The 24,825-nt window shown below is 40.2% G+C and overlaps 1 protein-coding gene across 1 annotated transcript in view; it reads left to right on the top strand.

Annotated features, from left to right (window-relative positions):
* oxsr1 (oxidative stress responsive kinase 1) overlaps positions 1 to 24,825 on the top strand; it is a 93,621-nt gene that overhangs the window by 18,139 nt on the left and 50,657 nt on the right. The window contains exons 2-3 of the mRNA XM_008112201.2: positions 4,839 to 4,951; positions 15,907 to 16,015. Coding sequence (XP_008110408.1) covers positions 4,839 to 4,951; positions 15,907 to 16,015 — 222 coding nt within the window. The remainder of the gene's footprint in view (positions 1 to 4,838; positions 4,952 to 15,906; positions 16,016 to 24,825) is intronic.

Raw genomic sequence — 24,825 nt, 5'->3', positions numbered from 1 at the left:
GGATTTGACGCTGGTTTAACTTCTTTGCTGTTTGCAAGTGCTCTAAGTTCTTGTGATCAGATCTGACCACGATCTGGTGCCGTGCCCCTTCAAGCCAGTGCCGCCACACCTCAAACGCCACCTTAATCGCCAACAACTCCTTCTCCCATATGGTATAGTTCTGCTCGAAGGGTGTTAGTTGCCGCGAGTAAAATCCACAGGGACGCAAGGTCCCTGAGGAGTCCTTCTGAGACAATACAGCCCCCAACGCGTAGCTAGAAGCGTCCGCTTCTACCACGAACGGTTTGTCAACATCAGGATGGGTTAGTATGTTGTCCGATTGAAAACTAGACTTAAGTTGTAGAAACGCCTCGTGAGCTTCCCGCCCCCACACAAATGGCTGTTTCTTGCGCAGAAGCTGCGTCAAAGGTACCGTGAGCTTTGCAAAATTCGGAATAAACTCCCGGTAGTAATTAGCGAAACCTAAGAACCTTTGTACATCCTTCTTAGTTTTCAGCTCCTGCCATGAGTTGACGGCGTCAACCTTATGTGGGTCCATTTTAAGTTCCCTACCTGACACTACATGACCTAGGAACTCCACTTCAGGCACATGAAAGACGCATTTGGAAGCCTTGGCGAAAAGCCCATTAGCCCGCAGTCGGTGCAGAACCTGCTTGACATGTTGACGATGTTCTTTCTCGTCCTTAGAAAAAATCAAGATATCATCCAAATAAATCACTAAAAATTGGTCAATTAGGTCCCTGAACACATCGTTCATGAACCTCTGGAAGACCGCAGGAGCATTACAAAGCCCAAAAGGCATGACTCGGAACTCGTGGCATCCGAAACACGTGTTAAATGCCGTCTTCCATTCATCCCCTTCCCGTATACGGATTAAGTTATAGGCCCCCCGCAGGTCAAGCTTGGTAAAGACTTTAGCCCCTTGCACCCTTGATAACAGTTCCGAGATTAAAGGGAGCGGGTACCTATCCCGAATGGTGTATTTGTTTAGGATCCGATAGTCGCAGACCAACCTAAGTTCCCCAGTCTTTTTGGCTACAAAGAATACTGGTGCCGCAGTTGGAGAACTAGATGGGCGAATAAACCCCTTGGCTAAATTTTCATCTAAAAACTCCCGCAAAGCTTGCCTTTCCGGTACAGTCAAGGCATACAGCCTCCCTGCTGGCAGTTTCGCACCTTCTGCCAGCTTGATGGCGCAATCATATGGCCTGTGCGGTGGTAATTTGTCCGCTTCTCTTTTACAAAATACATCAGAGAACTCCCCATACTCAGCAGGCACTCCCTCCATATCAGCATGAGTAACGTTTAAAGTGCAACAATCCTGCCTCTTTAAGATCACTTTACGTGTTGCCCAATCCACTTGTGGGTTTACTACAGCTAGCCAATCCATCCCCAGGATCACATCATATCTAGGCAAGCTCGTAATATCCCACACAAACGTTCCCGTTACTCCCTGCACCTCCCACGTTACTGCTGAGGTTTCCTGGTTAACCACCCCAGTCTCCAGCAGTCTCCCATCTGCTCCCTCCACCCACACGTCGCATGCCTTGCGCACTCTAGGAATGCCATGCTTCTTAGCAAACTCAATATCTATATAGGAGACCGTAGCTCCTGAGTCCAGCAGTGCCAGAGTAGAAACAAGTTCCCTTCCCCCAACAGATAATGTAATGGGTACGAAAACATGCTTCCTCCCCTCAGTTGACTGCTTGAGGAGCCCTAGTGCGTTGGACTCACGTCGCACTAGGGCTGGCCTTTTCCCGAAAGCTGGGAAGGTTTCACATTACAATTTTTGGCAAAATGCCCAGCATTCCCACAGTACAAACACAAGCCCAGCTGCCTCCTACGGCTCTTTTCCTCTGTAGACAGTTTTTTAAAGACCCCAAGCTCCATGGGCTCTTCCCCCATCACCACAGGTGCCCTGGTTACATGCATGGGTGGCGCACACATTGCTTTTGAGTGTTTACGAGCCTCGAACCTTGCGTCTAAACGCAGCACCTTAGCTACTAAGGCGTCCCAGCTTTCAGCCGGCTCCAAGCGTGCTAATTCATCCTGGAGCATATCACTTAACCCGGCAGTAAATAAAAGCATGAATGCATTTTCCCCCCAATCCAGCTGGTGGCGATACAGGTTAAACTTATTTAAGTAATCCAAAACAGTCCCCTTTCCCTGTTTCAACCGATACAGAGCCCACCCAGCGTTCTCCGTGCGGAGAGGATCCCCAAAAGTATCAGTTAACAACTTTTTGAAATTATTCAAATTGTCCTTGACTGGGTCATTTCCCAAAATTAAATTAGTGGCCCATTGTCCTGCGGGACCGGTCAACAAACTCAAAATAAAAGCCACCTTACTAGTGTCCGTAGGAAAAGCATGAACACTGAGCTGTGAAAAATAAAGCTCCACTTGTGCCAAAAAGGTTGGCAACTTGCACCTGGTTCCGTCAAAGCGTTCAGGAGTCAAAACATGTCCTTTCACAGCAAAAGCTGTTTGGCTTACGGTAAAGGCCGTTTGCAATTGGTCTACTTTGGCTCTTAACTCATCCATCGTCTTCCTGACGGGTTTATTGCTGCAATAAACTTTTTATGGGCGTCGGGCAATCTGTCAAGGACAGAACGCCACAAGATTCAAAGTAACAGAGTTTATTAGATTACAGAACTCAAAAATGCCCGTAAAAACACAAGGGCCAGGCAGTTTTTGCCTTTAGTAGCAAAAAGGGACAAAAGTAAATGTTCAAAAGATAAACCGGATTAAACCGGAGTTTAATCCGGGTAAAAACAAACTGCTTGCTTCAGCCTAGGTATTAACAGAACAAAAGCCAAGGAACAAAAGATACAAAGAATGCAACTAATTGGCAGCAGATTCCTCTCTGCTGCCAGCACTGTGCTTAGAGTAACTTGCGTCGCTCCCACACACACACAGTAGACAGGATCTCCAACACGAGCAATTCAGCCAAGGATTGCAGAAGTAGAGTAGACCAGTTCCGTTCCGTAGATCAAAGCCAGAAGCAGACGTTTGTAGTTTTTCCAAGTCCAAGAAGGGGGGAAGACAAGCCGTGGTCAGTTCAGTCCGGGTTCTCAAAGCAGGAGATGGCGTCCGTCAGAAAGACGACGGAAGGTCAAGCTAATAAGAGTAAGCACAGGTTTGCACAAACAAATGCCCACACAATCCCTCCCGCCGTCTGACCTTGGATTCCAATCAACTTACGTCTCAGCACAGGAAAGCACACAAGTCTTCAGGGAAGCGTCCCACACACACACGGATCCCAAGCGTTTGCCCAGATTACCTTGCCCGACGCAATTTGCAATTGCTCCCAAGCCCCATTTTATGCCAGTTACAAATCTTCATCACTGTCAGCTGTCCTCCTTAACCCGGGCGTTTCCTCATCACTTTCCTCGTCAGAGCTGGAACACCTCTGACTACGCCCAACAGCATCTCCAGCTGTGGATCCCGTCCCATCCCTCCAGCTAAGCCATGGGTCTAATCCTGAAGGTCCCCATTCATCTTCTGTCCCATCATGGCCAGTGGCACCCAATTCCTCCCTTACCCGAGTCCAATCCATCTCATCCTCCTCTGAGCTAACCAGCCCCTCCTCCATTCTCTCCGTAAACCCTTCGAAAGATTCTTCGTCAGATGGTGCTGCAAATATGTCTCGCAGTCTTTTTCTCTCTCGCTCCTCGAGAGTATCTGACTCCCGAGGAGTCTTACGCCCACGTCTGTCAGTAACAGAGCCATGAGGCTCAATCATAACACTTTTAGTAGTCAATGTTTTTGTAGTCAGTGTTTTCAATACATTGCAATGTGCTAAATTTGTGAATACAATAATTACTACATAACGTTACCATGTATTGAACTGCTTTTTCTGTCTATTTGGTGTAAAACGTGATGTTTTGGTGCTTAATTTGTAAAATCATAATGGAATATTGATGTTTTATAGGTTTTTCCTTAATCCCTCCTTTTTATTCAATATTTTTGCTTATCCAACGTTCTGCTGGCCCATTAGATAAGTGAGACTCTACTATAAATATAACAGCCTGTAGTACAACACTTCAGGAGGGCACCAGTTTTAAGAAACTTTCCTTAAACTTATTCATTTCTTTGTATTTTGCGCATTGGGTTGATTTACTATGTCTGTAGAGATGCATTCATCTTGTCGGCGTATTAAAGTCTGTCCTGCCTTTCTCACAATACTCATACTATTCTCAAATACGCTTTTCTCTGAGTTTGGTCTCAGTAATGTCCACTTCTGGCTCTTCCTGAGGAATTTTACAATTTAAATTCCATAGCAACGTAGTCATTTCAGGAATTGCAGTTATGCCTTTTATTAACATTTTTCTTGGGCAGCCTGGAAGCCTAGCTTCATTCAGTCTGGAAGAAGCACAGCTAGCAGCTTAGATGGACATTTTCTTGTGTATTTTGGAGTCACATAGTTACAAAATAAAAAAAAGAAGTTTTCCACTCTTGTCCAGTGGAAGGTGCATGTGTGATTCTGTATAGTGAAGAAGACGCGATAAATGACAGCAACGTAAGCATTTGACGAACCTCAGACATTCTTAGAGGTTTTGCCTTATTCAAGTTTTAACTAGAGCTCAGAGGCATTTCATGTTTAGACTACAACTCCCAGAATCCATAGGCAGCATGAGCAACAGCATTGCCATTTGGGAGATTCTGGGAGTTTTAAATGTTTAATAAACTATGCTGTCTGGGGATATATTTGTACTGGCAGATCACCAAAATGAAATAAAAATTTGAATGCCAATGTTTCAGATGTTCAAGCAACCATCCTACATATTGCCAGCTCTTGCCTAACCTTGTGTTTTGTGTGTGTTTCTTTCCTTTCCCAGGGAGCGGAGCCACAGCCGTTGTCCAAGCAGCCTATTGTACGCCGAAGAAAGAGAAGGTGGCCATTAAACGGATCAACCTTGAGAAATGTCAGACCAGCATGGATGAGCTCCTGGTACAAATATTCCATCAATGTTGTTGCACAATTCATGTAGGGTGTGTAAATCACGGTGGCACCCTCTGTGTAGGCATTTGGTAAACGCTTAGCAGTTGCCTTGGATTTCTTGCCTTTCTTTTGTTCTTTCCCTAAAGACAAAGTTCCAAGACATTGTGGAGGTAAAAAAGTTGGAAAGCAGTCCATTTGATGTGTAGTGGGCTCATTCTATTTAGTGGGTTTTCCAAAGGCGGGCTTAGAATTTCTCTCTTGATTTACATAGGGAAACAGTATGCTACTAATGTGACCGGTCAGTGGTACCTTATATGTTAGTAACATTTGTATTCTGTTTCTTTTCTTTTCTTTCTTGCTTTTTTTTTTGAATGAGCGTTACCTGGTCTACAGAAGAGCTACTCAGATTGTGGTCCCAGAAAGATAGAAAGACAGACAGACAAAAGTGGTTGGAGTCAAAAGATATAAATCTTGTTCTAGTCCTTGGCATAGACTCATAGAATCCTAGAGTTCGAAGAGACTTTGTGAGTCATCCAGTCCAACATGATTTTGCCAAGAAGCAGGAAAATCGCATTCAAAGCACCCCCGACAGATGGCCACCCAGCCTCTGTTTAAAAGCCTCCAAAGAAGGAGCCTCCACTACACTTCAGGGCAGAGAGTTCCACTGCTGAACTTCCCACTGTGGTAGAGGTTCAATCTTGGGGTTAGAAAAAATGCCCTGCTAATGCAGTTTTTCACAAACCTTGCCTCTATTTTTCCACTATCCAACTGCTTCATAAATAAGCAAATTAGTATAGTATTATATTAATTGTCTGTATGCATGTTGCCTGTTGACTTAAGGCAACACCATGCATTTCATAGACCTTTCTTAAAGAATATTGAGAGGTGGTTTTAGTCATTCCGTGCTCTGAATATATCCTACAGCATCTGACCTTTCTTCATGGTCTCCCATCCAAGTTCTAACCAGGGATGAGCCTACTTAGCTTCCAAAATCATACTGCTGCCTTCAAGATATTTAGGCCCTATTATATTACAGTTGGCCTTCTGTATCCACAGATTCAGCCATGCACAGCTTGAAAATATATATATTTTAATTCCAAAAAGCAAACATTGGTTTTTTCGTCTTATATAAGGGTGGGCATTTTACTACACCATTTTACATAGTGAGATTTGAGCATCCACAGATTTTGATATCTTCAGGGGTCCTGGAACCAAACCTCCATAATTCTAAAATGCTATTCTAATTTACTTTTTAAACTTTTGAATGCTCATGCCCTCCGGTCAGAGAAATTACCTAAAACGTGATGCTTGAATCACCTGGTTCTGCTTGCATGTTATATTTTAGTTGCTACTTGGCTTTTTTAAATAGTTACTGATTTTGTCAAGTAAGTTGTTTAGCTACAATCTTATGGTACGATGTGATATGGGAGGGCGTCCATGTGGGTGACCATGAGCTACCGTACCATGTAAAAGCTATCCTCGACTGCATCTACACTGTAGAATTCATGCAGTTTGATACCACTTTAACTGCCATGACTCAATGCTATGGAATCCTGGGAGTTGTAGTTTGGTGAGGTACCAAACACTCTTTTGTACAGAAGATGAAAAGACAATATGAAACCACAACTGTTTTCAAATCAGTAGCCAGACCCATGTAATTGGATGCCCACATGTCATTTGCATGGCTCTCTATCTGGCCCTGTTGCTCCTTCCCTGCTGAAGCAATCACACACAGATTATTGGAATTCTGGGCTGATGCCAATTTGTGGCTCAAAGGGCCATTCAGAAGGCCCTGCTGTAGGAAACCTAGATGAAGCGCCTTCTAATTAAATATCTTAATCTCCAGTTGACCCATTCCTCCAAAATACCGGCTATTCCATGGGCTCATGAATGGGACGGCAAAAGAATTGCTGTTTTTCTTCTTCTCAAAAGGTTCCAATTAGGCACCCTATGGGCATATTGTTCTTTGTTTGCCGGGCTTTTGCCAGAGGAAGCAAACTCATGATTTTGTCCTACCAGCGGCTTATACACAACTGACAAAGGTTTTCGGTTCTGGGGTTGCATCCTAGCATTGCTCTCTCCAGAAGAGAACCTTCAGTGAATTCTAGGTAGAACCATAACGCTGGAAGGGGTACCGGTCCAACCTCTGCAATCACAGGAATCGATAGTCCTTTATCTCCATCCAGTTTTGTTTTGATATTGAAACCAGAGATAGGCTTGAGGAAACACTGGTTTTAAGAACATTAGAAAAGCCTGGTTGTATTGGGCCAAAGGTCTATTTTATTCTGTCCTCTAGCAGTAGCCAGACAAATGCCTCTGGGAAGCACAGAGACAAGAGCTTTTTCTTGTTTCCTCCCATATATCATATTCAAATACCAAGGGTTTGGAAATTTTACATTTTTGGACTACCGTTCTCAGGATCGAGCTTAAAATATCTTAAGTTTTGTTCTACAATTAATACGGGATTGACTTTGAAATGGAGCTGAGACTGGCAATCTATTTTAAGCTCCAGAGCATATTCCAGTTGTGGCCAATAAAATTATACTGGCCCATTGGGGCATGCTCTGCTCCTATCAATTTTAACTACAGTGTTTGTGTGGATATTACTGTAAAGGCATTCTCCTTTTTCATGAATGCACAGAAAAGGAATGCTTCTTTGAAAACAGGTTGTGCTCCAAATAGCATGTTCTTTTCATTGAGTTTTTATACCTGTGCAGGTAAATTCTTCACTTGGAGTATCCCTTTTTAATAATGGTAATAATAATAATAACAAAATTTGAAAAATGTTCTATTCCTGGTTTGAAAGTGTTATTTCCTGTTTAAGTGTGTGGTACTTACTTTGAAAGTAGTTATATCCAGAAACCTTATTTTTGCGGCTGCTACAAACTATTTTCAATTGGTTGAGACTCTGTGAGATATTGATAAACTGGAGCAAAACGTGCTGCAGGATGTCCCTCCCGCAAAAACAGAGTTTTTTCAGTTTGCAGTTTATTAATTTTTCCATGTTTTTATGATAGAACTTATTAGGAAATTACATTTACAGTACACTTATCCAACGTTCTGTATTATCCAACGTAGTCTGCCTTTTAGTAGTCAGTGTTTTTGTAGTCAATGCTTTTAATACATTGCGATGTTTTGGTGCTAAATTCGTAAATACAGTAATTACTACATAACGTTATTTTATATTGAACTGCTTTTTCTGTCAATTAGTTGTAAAACATGTTGTGGTGTTTAATTTGTAAAATCATGATGCAATTTTATGTTTAATAGGCTTTTCCTTAATCTTTCCTTATTATCTACCATTTTCGCTTATCCAAAGTTCCGCTGGCTCATTTATATTGGATAAGCAAGAGACTACTGTATAACAAAAATCGTGTTTTATAGTGTAATAACTTATTTATTACCCATCTATCTTTGCAGCTCGAGGCAGGGTACAACATGGTTAAAAGTCGCGAGATAAAACAGAATACTATTAAAATACATATAACAAATATACACAGGAAAAATGCAGATTAAAATTTACCAATCAAATGCACAAGTCAAAATTGGCTGGATAGGCTGCAGTGCAATATAACCCTTTAGCAAAACCATCCATCCCACTGTGGAGAAGGGAGGCGAGTGAAGAGGGACTGAGCGGCTGCCTCTTTTGCAACCCGGCTATTCATGTCCTGCTATCCTTGCAGCTTATGGTGCTGCGGTGCTGATCAAGGGGAGAATCCAAGCACAGTTGCCAGCTTGCAACACATTCCAGCCCGTCTCCAGGCAACTAAATCCCGGCTTTTGTGCAGCATCCAAAGCCCTGCCCTTTCCACCTGGGATGCAGGGATGGAGGCGGGGAAAGGAAGAGCAAGGCGGGAAAAAGGACAGAAAAAGTTTCATCATCCTAACACTCATCCTTTTCTCGGATTAGCCTCACTTCTTATCCTTTCTACTCTTCACTGTGTGAAGCAGGTGTGGACAAACTTCAGCCCTCCAGGTGTTTTGGACTTCAACTCCCACAATTCCTAACAGCCGGTAGGCACGACTGTAACTGATTAATGCATCTTTTTTTTTTAACTTTCCATACTTTATAACATCCAAACATCAATCTCTGTGCACAAAGGGAAGGCTCAAAAGAGTGGTATGCAATATATCATTGTGTCGAGAGCATGTTCAGAGAGAAGAGAAGCATTTGAGAGTTTGTATCGCCATTTTTCTCCACTTCACTGCACTTTTCAGGTGGCTTTCAGCCAATTAATAAGACTAATCACCTACCAGTGTAAAAGGGAAAAACTCAAGTTGATTTATTTTCCATACTGCGTTGTTTGCCTTATTGCCAACACCTGTTTAAGCCCCTGTAAGTGCCTTTTTGAGATGCTTTTGAGAGGGACAGGTTTCACCTTTGTTAATATTAATGAAAAGGCACCATGAACAGAACCAGTAATTTACAAAGAAGTACTATTCCTTCATTCAAAGAGAAGGCATTGCTAGTAATCTTTATAAAAATTGCCATTAATAATGCACCGGAATCAAAATAGCTTGAAGAGAGAACTCATAATAACAAGAATTATTGAAGTTATCTATCTCAATTGAGTGGATTGGGAATTGTTGTCTCTTGCCCATCTTTTTTTTTTTCCTGTGCAGGGAGCAACTTGAGAAACTGAGAGAGAATTGGCCTTCTGGAAGGAGGTTGCTCAGGGGACACCTGGATGTTTGATATTTTACCATCCTTGTGGGAGACTTTCTCATGTCTGGAGCTTATATTAGGCTTTTAGAGATGGAGGATTCAAGTGCCTCTGTAGTCTTGATTTCCAACTTTTTCTGAGCTGTGTATTAAATGTTTAGGAATTTGGATTTATTTGGATTTATGTATATGTCCATAATCTTGGAGATGGAACTCAAGTTTAAACACTAAATGCATTTATGTCCCATATATGTTTAATATACCGTGTTTCCCCGAAAATAAGACCTCCCCAAAGAATAAGACCTAGCAGGGATTTGGGGGGATTGCCAAATATAAGGCCTCCCCTGAAAGTAAGACCTAGCAACTAAGGCTGCAGCAGAGTTCCATTGGGAAGCATGGCTGCAGGGCTAAAGCAGCACTCATACACACACCGGAGGGAGGGAGGGAGGGAGAGAAAGTGCTTGCTTTCTGTGCCTCCCTCCCTCCCTGGCTGGCCTTGCCTTGCCTGTCCCCCAGCCGCGGCTTGAGGCTGCTGCTGCGCTGCTGTTTCTTCCTTTGGAGACAAGGCCATGCTGGCCATGCTCCCTTGCTTCCCAGAGGCTTCTGATTGGCTCCTGGAGCCAGGGCAAGGGAGGGTGGGAGGGAAGGAAGAGGGCTTTCGTCCTGCTGCTTCTGCTCCTTAAAGGTACAGGACGCATTGGGATTCTCCTCTCATCCTTATTCCTATCCTATGCCATGAAACTGATTATTTTATACTATTATTCTATTGCCATATTATTATCATCATATTCTGTTACTATTATTATATCCCATTATTATATTATCCTAATAATATATTTTAAATCATTATATTATATTTTTCTATTATTATTATTATATCATTATATTATTATTCTATTATTATTCTATTATATTTTCATATTATATTATTATTCTGTTATTATTAAATTCCATTTTATATTACCCTATTAATATATTTTATATCATTATATTCTATACTATTATTCTATTATATTATCATTTTATTATTTTATTATTATTAGCATATTCTGTTATTATTATATTCCATTTTATATTATCCTATTATTATTATATTATGCTATTCTGTTATTATATCCCATTATTATATTATCCTATTAATACCATATTATTATCATATTCTGTTATTATTATATCCTATATTATATTATCTCATTAATATATTGTATATCATTATATTATTATTATATTATCATATTATTATTATAGTATATTATATTATTCATCATTCATGACTACATTGAAACTAGAATAGAGAGAAATCAGCGTGGAAACCTTGTGAAACCTAAATTGCAAGAGGTACCATAGATTGTTGTACATGTAAATAATGGTAGTAACAAGAAATTCTTGATAGGATTCATAGTTTGTCTGGTTATGCTGGTTTGTGATGACAACTACTTTACAGTATATAATAAATGTTCATTTTGTTGTTCAACAATAATTGTGAGCTCTTCTTCATGGAAAAATAAGACATCCCCTGAAAATAAGACCTAGTGCATCTTTGGGAGCAAAAATTAATATAAGACCCTGTCTTATTTTCGGGGAAACAGGGTATGTATCCCGTAAACAATTCTATACATTTTAAAAAATAATTTTATGTATGGAACCAAGTTTGTGAATGTTGCAATGTGTCACTTTATCTTGGTGACAATTGTGGTTACAATTGTGAGTATTTCGAATTTTGTGTAAGGGATGCTTAGCATATACATGAAAACGAACAAACAAATTGTTTTAAATTGCTGAAATAGATTTTATTTATATGCCATCCTGAGATTCTGTGACAACAGGGTGGAATAGGAATATTTGAATGCATCAGACTTGGTTGCTGTGAGTTTTCTGGGCTGTGTGGCCATGTTCCATAAGCATTCTCTCCTGATGTTTCACCCACATCTATGGCAGGCATCCTCAGAGGTTGTGAGGTCAGTTGGAAACTAGGCAAGTGGGGTTGATATCCCTGCGGAATTTCCAGGGTGGGAGAAAGAACTCCTGTTTGTTTGAGGCAAGTATGAATGTTGCAATCGGTCACCTTGATTAGCATTAAATAGCCTTGCAGCTTCAAAGCCTGGCTGCTTCCTGCCGGGGTGCATCCTTTTTTGGCAGGTGTTAGCTGGCCCTGATTGTTTCTTGTCTGGAATTCCCCTGTTTTCTATGTGTTTTTCTTTATTTACTGTCCTGATTTTAGAGTTTTTTTAAATTCTGGTAGCCAGATTGTTTCAGACAAACTCAAGCAAAACTAACCTTCAGTCTATTCTACTGCTTTAGTTTAGACCCTAACAATCAGGGCACTTAATATAATGCAAATAAAGTTAGATGCAGAGTTTCTGGCATAGAGACCCACCTTTCATTTCCCTAGGAGAGTTTTTACCTAGAGAGAAAAATGGTTATGTATCTTGGAAGTGCTTGGCCTTAATTCTTTTTTTAAAAGATCTCCAAATATCCTGCAAGAGGCCATATGGCCTGCTCTGACCCTCACACCTTGTTGTCATGCAGCAGTTTGCAGTGGCAATGTGTTTATAATTAAAACAGGCAGGCATTTCTCAATGAATGCCATCTTCATACACACAGCAGCAGGGGTTTAAATTTAGAAGGCAGGGAGGTGCCTGCCCTGGGGATTAGAGTGGGAGATTTAGTTTGGAAATATGCACGCAGTGACTCAAGGACACCTTGGCAGCCAGGCAGGGCAGAGGGGGAAGGAACAGCGGCACACTCTTTTATTTATTTCATTTATGTCCTGCCTGCCTCCTGCCGTTGGGCTTAAGGTGGGCTGTGGGAAGTTGAAACAAAGTACAAGGCAGTCCCCAAGATATGTTCTGTAGTTTTGTTCTTAAGTTAAATTTGTTTGCAAGTTGCAACAGGTACATTTTTAAGTGTAACTCCAGCTATATATATAAGTTTTGGATAGTATAGGGAAGGGTGAACATCCTTGTGTAGTTTGTTTTACTCTCTGTGCTCCTCACTTTCACCTCACTTTCTATTCATGTGATTATTGGATTTTTTAAAAAACTGGTTTGTTGTGGAACCAAAGACTAGTGATAAGGTTCAGTGGATACACTTTTTCTCTATGATAACACTCGTTAACACTACTTTTGTTCCTGGGTTATACATGTGCTGGATATCCTACGGCACATTTTGCTATAGTTTTTTTTTTAATGAATATGTCATAGAAACTTAACCAATACTTTGTGGCAGCCACAAAAACAAAGTTTCTGTAATATAAACATTACTTTCAAAGAAAGCACCGCACAATTAAACAGGAAATAATACTTTCAAATCCGGAACAGAAAATTTTTCAGATTTTGTTACATAGTGTAATAGCTCTTCTAGGAGTTACTTTTTCCAAAACAGCCAGAGGAGCAACATTTGATACCGTTTGACTAAGGTTCAGTGAGACAATGGATGCATCTACACTGTAGAATTAATGCAGTTTGACCTCAGTTTAACTTCCATGGCTCAGTGCTATGGAATTATGGGAACTGAAATCTGATGTGTCACCAGCCCGCTTTTTGCAGAGACAGCTAAGGACCTTGTAAAACTACAAATCTCAGGATGCCATAGCATTGAGCCAGAGCAATTAAAATGGTGCCAAAGTGCATTGATTCCACAGTGTAGATGAACTCGGTGAGCCCCCGATGGCACAACAGGTTAAACTGCTGAGCTGTTGAACTTGCTGACTGAAAGGTCAGCGGTTAGAATCTAGGGAACAGGGTGAGCTCCTGCTGTTAGCCCCAGCTTCTGCAACCTAGCAATGCAAATGTGAGTAGATCAATAGGTACCACTCCAGTGGGAAGGTAACAGCACTCCATGCAGTTATGCCGGCCACATGACCTTGGAGGTGTCTATGGACAATGCCAGCGCTTTGGCTAAGAAATGGAGATGAGTACCAACCCCCAGAGTTGGACATGACTAGACTTAATGTCAGGTGAAAACTCTACCTTTACTATAGATGCACTCAGTGTTTACTGTAGTGCACTCAACTCTTCTCTCTGTGGATGCTTCTTCTTGTTGTTAGTTGCCACAATAGCCCATCAGTTTTGCCCATTTGCTCTTGGAGATGAGCTCTTAGCTCTACCTGATTTAGTTTTAATTTCTCATTCAATATATTTATCATTCAACACACAGACAACATGTGAATGTTTTCAGGGAAAAAAACGTACTATCAAAGGACCAGGATATAAATCTTCAGTATTTTGTTCATCCAGCTGGATGCGGGTTTCTGGGGTGAAAACAGAGTTCACAGAAGTTATTGTTCAGTATATAAATTTTCATAATTCTCTGTGCTAATTTGCCATCTGAGATGGATGATGTATCAGATTAAGTAGACATGCGCTCTGTTGCAATCCTCATTAGTTTGCAAAGTATTTCTGAGGATCTCGGGAAGGATTCCTGAGCATCCTTTTATGTAGAAAAGTCCATGGTAGAGCTCTTAAAACTCTTACTGTGTGTTTTTGTTTCCATCGCTCCTCCAGAAATAATGGAAAGCAGCATCCTCCTCATTAATGATTCATGACCTTACCACTCTGCTTTATGGTCACTTTTTTTTTTTTGCATCTCCTCTTACGAAATCAACTTCTTGCAGATAGCTAAGTGTCTTTTCCCCCCTAATAGGTGCATGATGTCTTTTCCCATTCCCAACATAAATGTGTGGTAGTCAAATATTATTATTCTCATGTCTCCTGTCAGCCTAGGCATGCATTTTGAAATGTAAATTGTTTGTTTTACTGTGTTTATAACACAGTTTTCTTTCGAGGGGTTTACCATGGTATAGACCTCTTCTTCCCACCTCACCCTATTGTTTTCTCTTTAAAATACTATGCTAAATCAGACTTAGGCTCATTTTATACTGCCATATAAAATCCAAATTATCTGATTTGAACTGGATTATATAACAGTATAGATTCATTATCCAGTTCAAAGCAGATAATCTGGATTTTATGGCAGTGTAAAAGAGGCCTTACTCACTCAATGGCAAGTCTACTGGAATCTCGACAGTCCAAACAGCTAGCTTTTATTTAGTCCTTTTCCAATCATGTACAGCAGCTTCACCAAAATTCTGATTGCTTTTCTGGAAACACAAAACAATTGAATCCTAGTTTAAAATAACATTACAGGGTCCTCATTCTATCATAAAAGAGAAAGACATAATATGACCATGAATTACAGTCCTGGTCCCATATCCACAGTTTCACCTACCCATATCCAACGGAATATATTCTTTTTAGGAAATTTCTAGATCCTCCAATGCAACTCTGCAGGAAGTTCTGGCAGGAGTTGTTCATTTCAGTAGGGTTTGCTATTATCTTTGCTTTCCCATTTCTGTGATAAGTTGAGGAATGTGTTCCCCTGAATAATGAGGTCATACTATATTGGTAAAATTTGCAATTTGAGAAATATGTTGGAGAGGTTGTGTTGCCTCTGGCTCAGCTCTGCTTAGTACTCGGATGAGAGATCACCAAGGAATACACTGTCTTGTAGGTCATATTTCAGAGGTGGGAACTGGTAAAACCTATGAAATTTATAGGATTGCTGTATGTTGACTGTCAATTTGAATGTACGTGTGTACACATACACATAGTAACCAAAAAAAGGAAAACCTTACAGCGAGATGTAGTTATAGAACAGGATGAAGGCATTTGGTTGTCAACTGTTGTCAATTAGACTTTGATTTATAGCAGTGGTTCCCAACCTTTGGCCATCCAGGTGTTTTGGACTCCCAGAATTCCTAACTGGCTGGGATTTCTGGGACTTGAAATCCAAAACAACTGGAAGACTAAAAGTTGGGAACCACTGATTAATGGGAACCCTATGAATGAGAGGCCTCCAAGTCACTCTCTCATCCACAGCCCTGTTCAGATCTTGCAAACCCAGAGCTATGGCTTCATGGATGGAGTCTATCCACCTGAAAGGTGGTACCTGTAATACTAACTTACCAAGCATAATTCTAGGAACACGTCTTCTCATGATATGGCCAAGGTATAAAATCATAGATTTATAGTTGGAAGAGATTGCATGAGCCATCTAGTCCAACCCCCTGCCGTGCAGGAAAAGCACATTCAAAGATGTGCTTTCTCAGTTTACTCATCTAAGGAGAGATTTGCTCTAGGACCTATATATGTGTCTTTTCAGCCATCTGGGTATCTGCAGAACTCTCCTCTAGCTCTACATTTCAAATAAGTTAATTTACTTCCTTTCAGCTCTCTTCAATTACTCTGCCTCTTCCCATACAGCAGAACAAGAATAACCTTTTCCTCTTTTTCCCCTCTAGAAAGAAATTCAAGCCATGAGTCAGTGCCATCATCCAAACATCGTTTCTTACTATACCTCCTTTGTAGTGAAAGATGAACTTTGGCTAGTGATGAAGCTCCTCAGTGGAGGTAAGTATAAGGTGTGTGTGTGTGTATGTGTGTAAGTGTACGTTACTCTGATTCTGATCTATTACCCTTTTTAGATGGTAAAAAGTTCTTCATTTTTATATTGAGTCTTAAATAACAGTTTAAGTGTATCAAAATTACTTCATGGTTCATTTATGATCGTGAAAGACATCTAGATAAGGACTGCTTGAAATAGGCAGAACATTTAAATTTGCTACTGTCATGTGCTTTTAAGTTGAATGACCCTAAGCTGAACCTATCATGGGTTTTTGTTTTGATCTGCTTTGTTTAGAGGGATTTTGCCATTGCCTTCTGATGAGAGTGTGTGACCTTCCAAGGCAAAATCCTGAGTTTCTGTGCTAAGCAGGGATTTGAACCCTGGACCCAGCCCTCAAACCACTGCCTCACATTGGCTCTCTTTATTCAAATGTATTTGCCATAAATATTGAAAGAGGTCTCAGCTTGGTTTGTTTGTTGTCATTAAGTTCTAAGTTCAGATACTCGAGTCCTTTCTATATAGGCAGTGATTCTCTCATTTCCTGGTTTGACAAACTATACATCGTAACTCTGGAATAGGGCAAACCATCATTTGCGGAAAGGCTCACCTGTGTGCAAGCCATATAAGTATGACCCTTGTGCCCACAGGACCAGTGCCTGTGGTTTCACGTATACATGTCCAAACTAAAATATGTTTTCTCTAGGCATTTTCTAGGCCCACCAACAAAATTCAATAGTATGCTTCTGTCAAAAGTAATTCATTTCCATAGTGCTTGCTATTAACCACAGTTTCACATTTCCATGGATATGGGAGTAGTTCTCTCTATCTATCTATATGTCAAGGTATGTCTGTGTATCTGTTTGTACCACAAAAGCTATTGCTAGGTGAAGTGATCCTCTGGGAAAGAAAGGGACATATGTATGAGAGGAAGGAAGGAACGAACCATAAATAGAGCCATGCTGCCACAAAGATATTGTGAGATAGGCCCTTTCAGAGCTGGGTGGTAAAGACGGTGAGAAAGGGGTGAGAAAGAAAAAGAAGGGAGGAAAGCATGGGGACAGCAGCCCTTCCGACATTTGTGCAATGCCAGGTATGCATGCTAGTGATTTTATAAATAGTGGTTTGCCCTAACCAGAAAGTGAGATGGTAATGGGTGAACTTCGCATGGCCTAAGTTCCAGGTCAACTGGATCCAAAATGATCTTTCGATGGGAGCCAAAGGATTACCTCCCTTTCTTCTTCCACTAATGGCACCCTCCCTGTTCCTTACTGGAAGAGCCGGCCCAACCCTTGGGAACTGTTTTTGGCTTTGTCAGTTGACTTCAACAGGCAGATGGGTGATTAGAAGTCCATGTGAGCAATCTAATAAGAGAAAAGATGCATGACTTTTGTATGTTTATTTTAAATTATTTGTACTCTGTTTTTCACCCAAAAAAGGCTCCCAGATTAGCTTGTAAAAATAGTACTCACAGTCCCTGCCCCCGAGTTTTAAGATGTGAAAGACATGAGGGATGAGATGAGGAGGGAAAAAGAGAACAAACATGATAACCATGCCTCACTTCTTCTCCCATCCCCTCAAGGAAAAAGAGATGGTTCCTGAGCAGCCCTTTTCTTTTCAAAATATTCTAATGGTTTTTAAAGTTATGCTGCAATTTACAAACATTGAACAATACTCCAGCCAAGTCCACCCACTCAACCTTTGCCAGAAATAACTTACAAAATAGAAGGGATAAAATTATATGGAGAGTCCTCCTGAATCAGATCAGAGGCCTGTGGGAAGTCCACCATCAGAACATGAGGACCCTCCTCATGTTCACTTGCATCTGTTGCTGAGTGCCATTCCTGACACCAGTGGTTATGGGTAATATGTGGCCATCATGGTAGTAACTATTTTTAGTCATATCTTTCATGAGTCTATCTAATTTGCTTTAAAACTGTCCAAGATGATAGCCGCCATCACTATGTCTTGGGTTTGCAAATGCAATGTAATCGTGGCTTAGGTTAGGTCCAGGTTATCTGATAGACCGTATCTCTCCTGTGAACCTATATGGATACTGAGACCTTCAGTAGTTACCTTCCTTTCAATCTCACTATCTTCAGGTGTTGGTGGAAACTTGAGATAGGCTACCTTGGCTTTGGAAGTCCCTCCCAGGGAAGCTAGATTGGCCTCTTTGCCGTAGTTCTCCACAAAAACCCACTAACTCCTCAGAACTTTGAGTTTTCATTTGTCTTTCATTATACTGTAATCATTGTAATTTGTAAGCTACATTGAGTCCCAATCTTGAGGAAAATGCAGATACAACAGCACCAACAACAACCATCATCTTTATGTATGTATCTTCTGAACCTCTTGCTGTTCAGCTTAATTGAGTAATCTTGGATTCTACCACTGAAATAACACTATGTATAAAATTTGGGGAAAAATTCTGTTCCTGGTTAGAAAGTGTATTTCGGCAGACACATCAAGAATCACAGTTAACAACTGCGAGTGAACTTCTCTAATTTGACCCTTTAAATAACATTATGTAGCAAACTTTGAAAGATTTTCTGTTCCTTATTACCTGTTTAATTTACTTTGCAATTAATTGTTGTATTCCAGAAACTTCATTTTTGTGGTTGCCACAAACTATATTGAATTGATTGAGACTCTGTGAGCTATTCAGTAAAAAACTATAGCAAAATATGCTGCAGGATGTTCTGCCAAAACAAAGTTGTTGCAGCGTAATACATTTTTCCCCATGTGTTTTTTGATAGAACCAATTAGGAAATTACATTTATAACCCAGGAACAAAAATTGTGTTACATTACAAAAATCGTGTAGTTCTTCTAATTTAATTTCCGGAGTTAAGATTTCCAGAAATGCTTTGCATTTCTCATAGTCCCATAGGTTCCTTGCATGGCATGAAATAATAATTGGTCAAAAGGTAGAGAACCGATTAGTGAAATGTCTTCATTTATTCCTGGGCCATCTTTTGTGGCTTTGAGGTGTTGTCTTGGTGTTTCTGATCCTGCCGTTGGAATTTTCCACATGGTTTCATTTCTTTTTTTGTCAAGAATTCTGTGATGTTGAACTGCCACCCTGCAGCTTCAGATCCTATCTCCCTTTTGAGGAATGTAATTGCCTGTCTCTGGAGGGAGTGCATTTGAGTCTTTTCCAGCATGTGCATCATAAATCAACTTTTTATTGACCTTTTCCCCTCCAGTAATTACCTCGTTAAGTCTTTTTTTACCTGGCATTTGAAGAGGAGAAAGAGGTGCAGAAAGGAAGAGAAAGGTTCCCAGGCAATGACTGAGCCCGTTTCTTCTTTTAGAAAAGCAACAAGGAAGTGAGAGCACATTACTTAGAGATGTATGACTATCCCCCCCCTTCCCCAAAGGTGGATATGGGCTGGTTGTAGGAAAAATTAATCTTTTGTAGAGTATTTTATTACTAAAAGAGATATATTATAGATAATATTTTATTGAAAGAATTATAGTTTTGCTTGGGAATATCATGTGACCAGTTAACTGAGACATAATGCTTTATTAATAATTCTGATGTGTGTATGGGCAAGAAAAATTAAGAGAAGAGAAGATACAGCGGCATCCCAAAGAGCCCAAAGCAAAACTCGCACAAACATGTGGACTAATAACCTTCTCTGAATTACATTTTTGTGTCTTGTTAATGATGATTAGCTCTTCCCCACAGGGAATTGTGGGGTGTGCCATTTCCTTGTCTTGAAAAGAATTTCAAGTGCTTGGTAAAAAAAAAAGAATCACACTCTTTCAGGCCTGGAAGGTGAGATTTTTCTGCCTGTTCTAAGGACAGTTAAAGTGTGGCTCAACAATAGTGCGTATATATATACTGCCGTTCTTTTAAATCACACTTTCCCCCCATATAAAATTCTAAAAACAGGATAACTTTGAATACCTGATGCTTTTGTATTTATATAAATGAAGATTTTTTTCTTTTGGAGATACTGAAATTAGTATGTGTCTTACAATCGATGGTGTCTTAGAATAGAAGAAATACAGTACAGGCAATCCCTGAGTTATAAACATCCAACTTACGAACAACTCATAGTTAAGAATGGGGGTGAGATGACAGGAAGTGACAGAAATCTACCTCTCAGAAGGGAAATTCACTCTTGGAGTTATCCTGGGGGAATGGTGTCTCCACTGAAGCTTTATCACCAATCCTTGTCTCCACAACAAGCCAGATTTGTCAAAATCCAATTTGCAAAACAAACACTACAGGGTGTCCACCCTTTCATATGCTATCCAAAACCAAACCTACAAAACCTATCTTGTTCACAACTTGAGGTCTGCCTATATACATATATCTCATATATTCATGGTATACATATATGCTTGGTGCCCTTTCCATAATGACAGTAGTTCAAAGTTGGGCTACAAGTAGTTTGGATAAACCACACTGATGTGATGTCTGCTATGTGAGCAGGGATTGTGCTATTTGTGTGTGTAGTGATGGTGAGTTTTCCCCAATTCGGGACTGCAGTAATTACAATAAGCACAGTTCAACACTCGCGGCATGCAAAAGCTAAAAAGCAATTAAACCACCAGAAAATTTAAACCCGTTAAAACAAATTAAGAAAACAACAACAAAGAAAAATCCATCACATTATACATGGCTGGTTACCCCTGATAAATTAGTTCTCAAAAGGTCTGCTGGAATATAAAGGGTTTTTTCATGCTTATGGAAAGATAATAAGGAGGATGATGGTATAGCTTCTCTGGAGAAGAGTCTGGGGGCAGCCACTATTAATGTTGTGACCCACATTCCCAACAGATTTGAAGATAGATGGATCTGTTTATTGCTTAGTCCACTGACTATATCAAGATATGTGAGGATAATGGATTAGATAGCGCGTGGATGGGGGTTTCCTGTGGTTGCTGCTGTTGTTGTTGTTGTTATTATTATTATTATTATTATTATTATTATTATTATTATTATTATTATTATTATTGCCTGTGCACATCATTTGGAGGCCAAAAAGGGCCCTTTTTATGACAATCCCAGATTGGTCTCCCAGGAAACCTTGGAGGGCTACATACCATTGCAGCAATAACAATAATGTGTTGTCGAAGGCTTTCATGGCCGGAATCACTAGGTTGCTATGAGTTTTCCGGGCTGTATGGCCATGTCCCAGAAGCATTCTCTCCTGACAATTTGCCCACATATATGGCAGGCATCCTCATAGATTGTGAGGTGTGTTGGAAACTAGGCAAGTGGGGTTTATAATGTCCAGGATGGGAGAAAAGAACTCTTGTCTGTTTGAGGCAAGTGTGAATGTTACAATTAGCCACCTTTATTAGCATTGAATAGCCCTGCAGCTTCAAAGCCTGGCTGACAAGAGTTCTTTCTCTCACCCTGGACATTCCACAGATATACAAACCCCACTTGCCTAGTTTCCAACAGACCTCACAACCTCTGAGGATGCCTGCCATAGATGTGGGCAAAATGTCAGGAGAGAATGCTTCTGAAACATGGCCTGGAAATCTCACTACAATTTCAGTTCCCCCTCTGTGACATATTAGGTTCAGAACTGGCCTTGATTTTATAGCAGGAAATGACACAGATATCAACTTATGGGCATTTTTTGCATCGAGTCAGGTGTCCTGGAGGCCAGAGGAAACAGCTCTGTTTTAATGCAAATAATTCACTCAATTGCATTATTGTGTACCAGTTTGTAATTGTTGTAATCCATGTTGGATGTGGGAGAAAGGTGTGCTTAAAATATAATGCATAAAATAATAAAAACCCACTTGAGATATTTGTCTCAGGAATGCAACCTGGGCCTGTACCATGTGTATCCCATCATGGTGAGATGTTTTATTAAACAGCCCCGTTCTACTTTACTTGCAGTGATCTGCAGCATATAGAAAGAAATTGGTCTGAGTTTAGAAATATTCCCAGCAAATCAGTAAATGAGCTGACATGTGAAAGGATAGATAAGCATGCCTCAAAATTGAGAGGTTTGCTGTTTTTAAATAAAAGCTCCGAAGAACCTACTGGTAGTAATAGCTCATAAAACGAGATTAATCACAGTTTCATGTAGGAAAAAATGGCATGCATTGCATTTTGTGTTGCCGTCCTGTTCCCCTGCTCTTTTGTAACTCTTTTCCTGAAAATGCGCTGTTTTCTGCCTGGTGCTGCGGAGGACAGCTCAAGAGTATATAATTTTCGGCTTTACTACGATGTTGATGTCTCTTTTTGGTTGTTTTCAACTTTTGACCTTTTGTCCACTTCTCATAAACTGCCCAAAATACAAGAGATACTAATTTCCAGGAATTCAGCCCCTCGTAGCTTCGTTTGTAAGGAACTAAAAACACATAAAATTCAGATGGTACACTTTTAATTGTCTGAATAAACTCATTCTTTTCAACATAGTGCATCAAAACACTGCAGTTGTTTGGCACAAACTAAGTTGTAAATAAAATGTTCTCTACAAAGTAAAAAAGAAATCACATGGTGTTTGTAAACCGCACCAAAAAAAGTATTGCATATTTTCCAGGTTTGCTTTAAATGGTTCAGGATTTTTGAAAATACTAAATCTCCAGAGGGATTACAGCGTGACTATTGGTATCTCAGATATGCAGGTTGTCTTATTAAAAAGCCTTGGGCATGCAAAGGATTTTATGAGAGCACAAGATGTAAATACTCTAAAAGCACCAGATCCTGTCTGATCTTGGAAGCCAAGCTTGGTTGGGACACCGTTCATGAATACTAAATGCTATATTTCAGAGGAAATATTTCTTGCCTCAGAAGACTATATGAAATTCAGATGAGCTGAAGGCATGTACACACACAGCTGGAAAGGTCTATTTGAAAAGGATCATTACAGCTATAAACTACTGCAGTAGCTGAGCATGTGAATGATATTACCACATTCTTCTCTGAACGCTGCTCTTTGGAGCTTGAATTTTCAACCTTTTCCACTTGCGATTCCACCCGACATATTTTCCCGCTGAGCGGTCCATGAATATATACTCTGATTTTTACACATGCATGGTCTTCCTCACTTCCCAAAGTCTTATTTTTGTTTCAAGCACATGTCTGGAGTTGGAAGCCAGCTAGCAATTTTATTGATGCAGAAAGCCATGTAAATATGCCTTTTAAAGTTGGCCTTGTGGATGCTGGAGGCATAAACATTTCTCTCTTCCTAAATAGTGGTGCTTCAGATGGCATGTGCCCCAGGGAGAAGGTGGCTTTTTAATCCTGTTATCTGTTTATCACCTTCTTCAAAATATTAGAGGATACATTTTGCATACTTTAAAGCCACTATTTTCTTATTTTATCCCTTCTCAAAAGGCACTTTCACTCCTACTTCCATAGATCTCTCAGCATCTAAGCTTTAAAAAAATACCCAAGAGAGGGTGGATTTGGTACCTGCAATGCATTAGCAGGATTTCTTAGCAAGTTATTCAGAAACTTTGGTTAGCTTTCCATTCAGATGGTATGCTTCCTACTTAATTGTGACTTTATATTTTGCATAAATAGCCACTCCCTCCTTGCGTGAGTTGCCTTTCGTCTGGTTTGAGAGGGGGAGAAGAGCAGCCAGCATCTGTTGGACTTTGTCATCTCTTCTGTTGTTGCCGTTTCCATTTTGTCATTTGTCGTGTCTTATTTAGAATGTAGCCTGTGCTCCCAAATTAATGATTTGTAAGCTTATCCTGGTTGCCTTCTTGGCTGTAGGTCATGGAACAAATACTATAAATAAAGAATTAAACAGGATAATGTCCTACAGACATTCCTTTTCTTAAAACTGAAGGGATGAATTGTGATCCTCCAGATGTTTTTTGCATGTCATTGGTCTCTGATTGAAGTACTAATCAAGGTTGGCCCTGCTTAACTTCCAATAATATCTGACACCTTTTATGGTACCTAAGACAACACAAGCACCATATATTGTGCACCATTCAAAGCAGGCACAGTTCCTTTGTGGGGCTGTAGGCTGATTAAATAATGCATCTTTTAAAAACTGTAATGAATATAACAATAGAGCAATATAGCAATAGAGAGAAAGAGGGAGAGGTGGGTATTTTATGTGGTTTTAAGGATGTAAGAAACCTACTGCATATTATATTCTGAGAAGCTTTGGAGCTTCTCTTCAAGGTGAAGAATGACCAAACTGCCTTCTTGGAAAGGTAAGTTTTCTCGGGTCTAACTATCCTAAAGGTACCAGATCCTGTTTGATCTTGGAAGCCTTGGTTAGTACTTAGTAGGTTTGAGCCTGGATCAGTTTTTAGCCATTTCCTTTGAACAATCCGGCTTCTTCGGTTTGTTCGGGTGCCCATAACGGCAAGGGACCAGCCGTCATGGATTCCCGTCCAAAACGGGAACACATGGCAGCCAATCCCGGTTCCTCCCCTATTCGGCACCATAGTTTAATCTTTTTGATTTTCCTTTATTTCCTTTATTTTCTTTACTCTTTTTATTTAGTGGGACTGACTGGGAGTTGGGAACATGTGGACACGGGTGGGTGTGGTACGTGTGCACATTTGGGGGCTATTTTAGCTTTTTTCTCCTTCCCTTCCTCTCTTTCAAATACTTCTAAAAGATGATGATGATGATGATGATAATAGTAATAATAATTCATAGTAAACAAAAAGAAAACTCACATTCTTTGAAAACTACTACCACCTAGTTACCTCTCCTCTAGAGTAGAAAGTAGAAATACTTTCTCTATGCAGTAGAAAAAAAAGAGGGTTTTAAAAGGAAGCCCAGAGAAATAGATCCCGGTCGATTACTCTTTCTTCCCTGAGAAGTAGGAAGCCTCTTTAAATGTCTTTTCCAAGGCTATGTGCAGGGACAA

Source organism: Anolis carolinensis, chromosome 6 (assembly GCF_035594765.1).
Source record: "Anolis carolinensis isolate JA03-04 chromosome 6, rAnoCar3.1.pri, whole genome shotgun sequence".
Lineage (NCBI taxonomy): Eukaryota > Metazoa > Chordata > Lepidosauria > Squamata > Dactyloidae > Anolis > Anolis carolinensis.
This window is presented reverse-complemented; position numbering and strand designations above follow the sequence as displayed.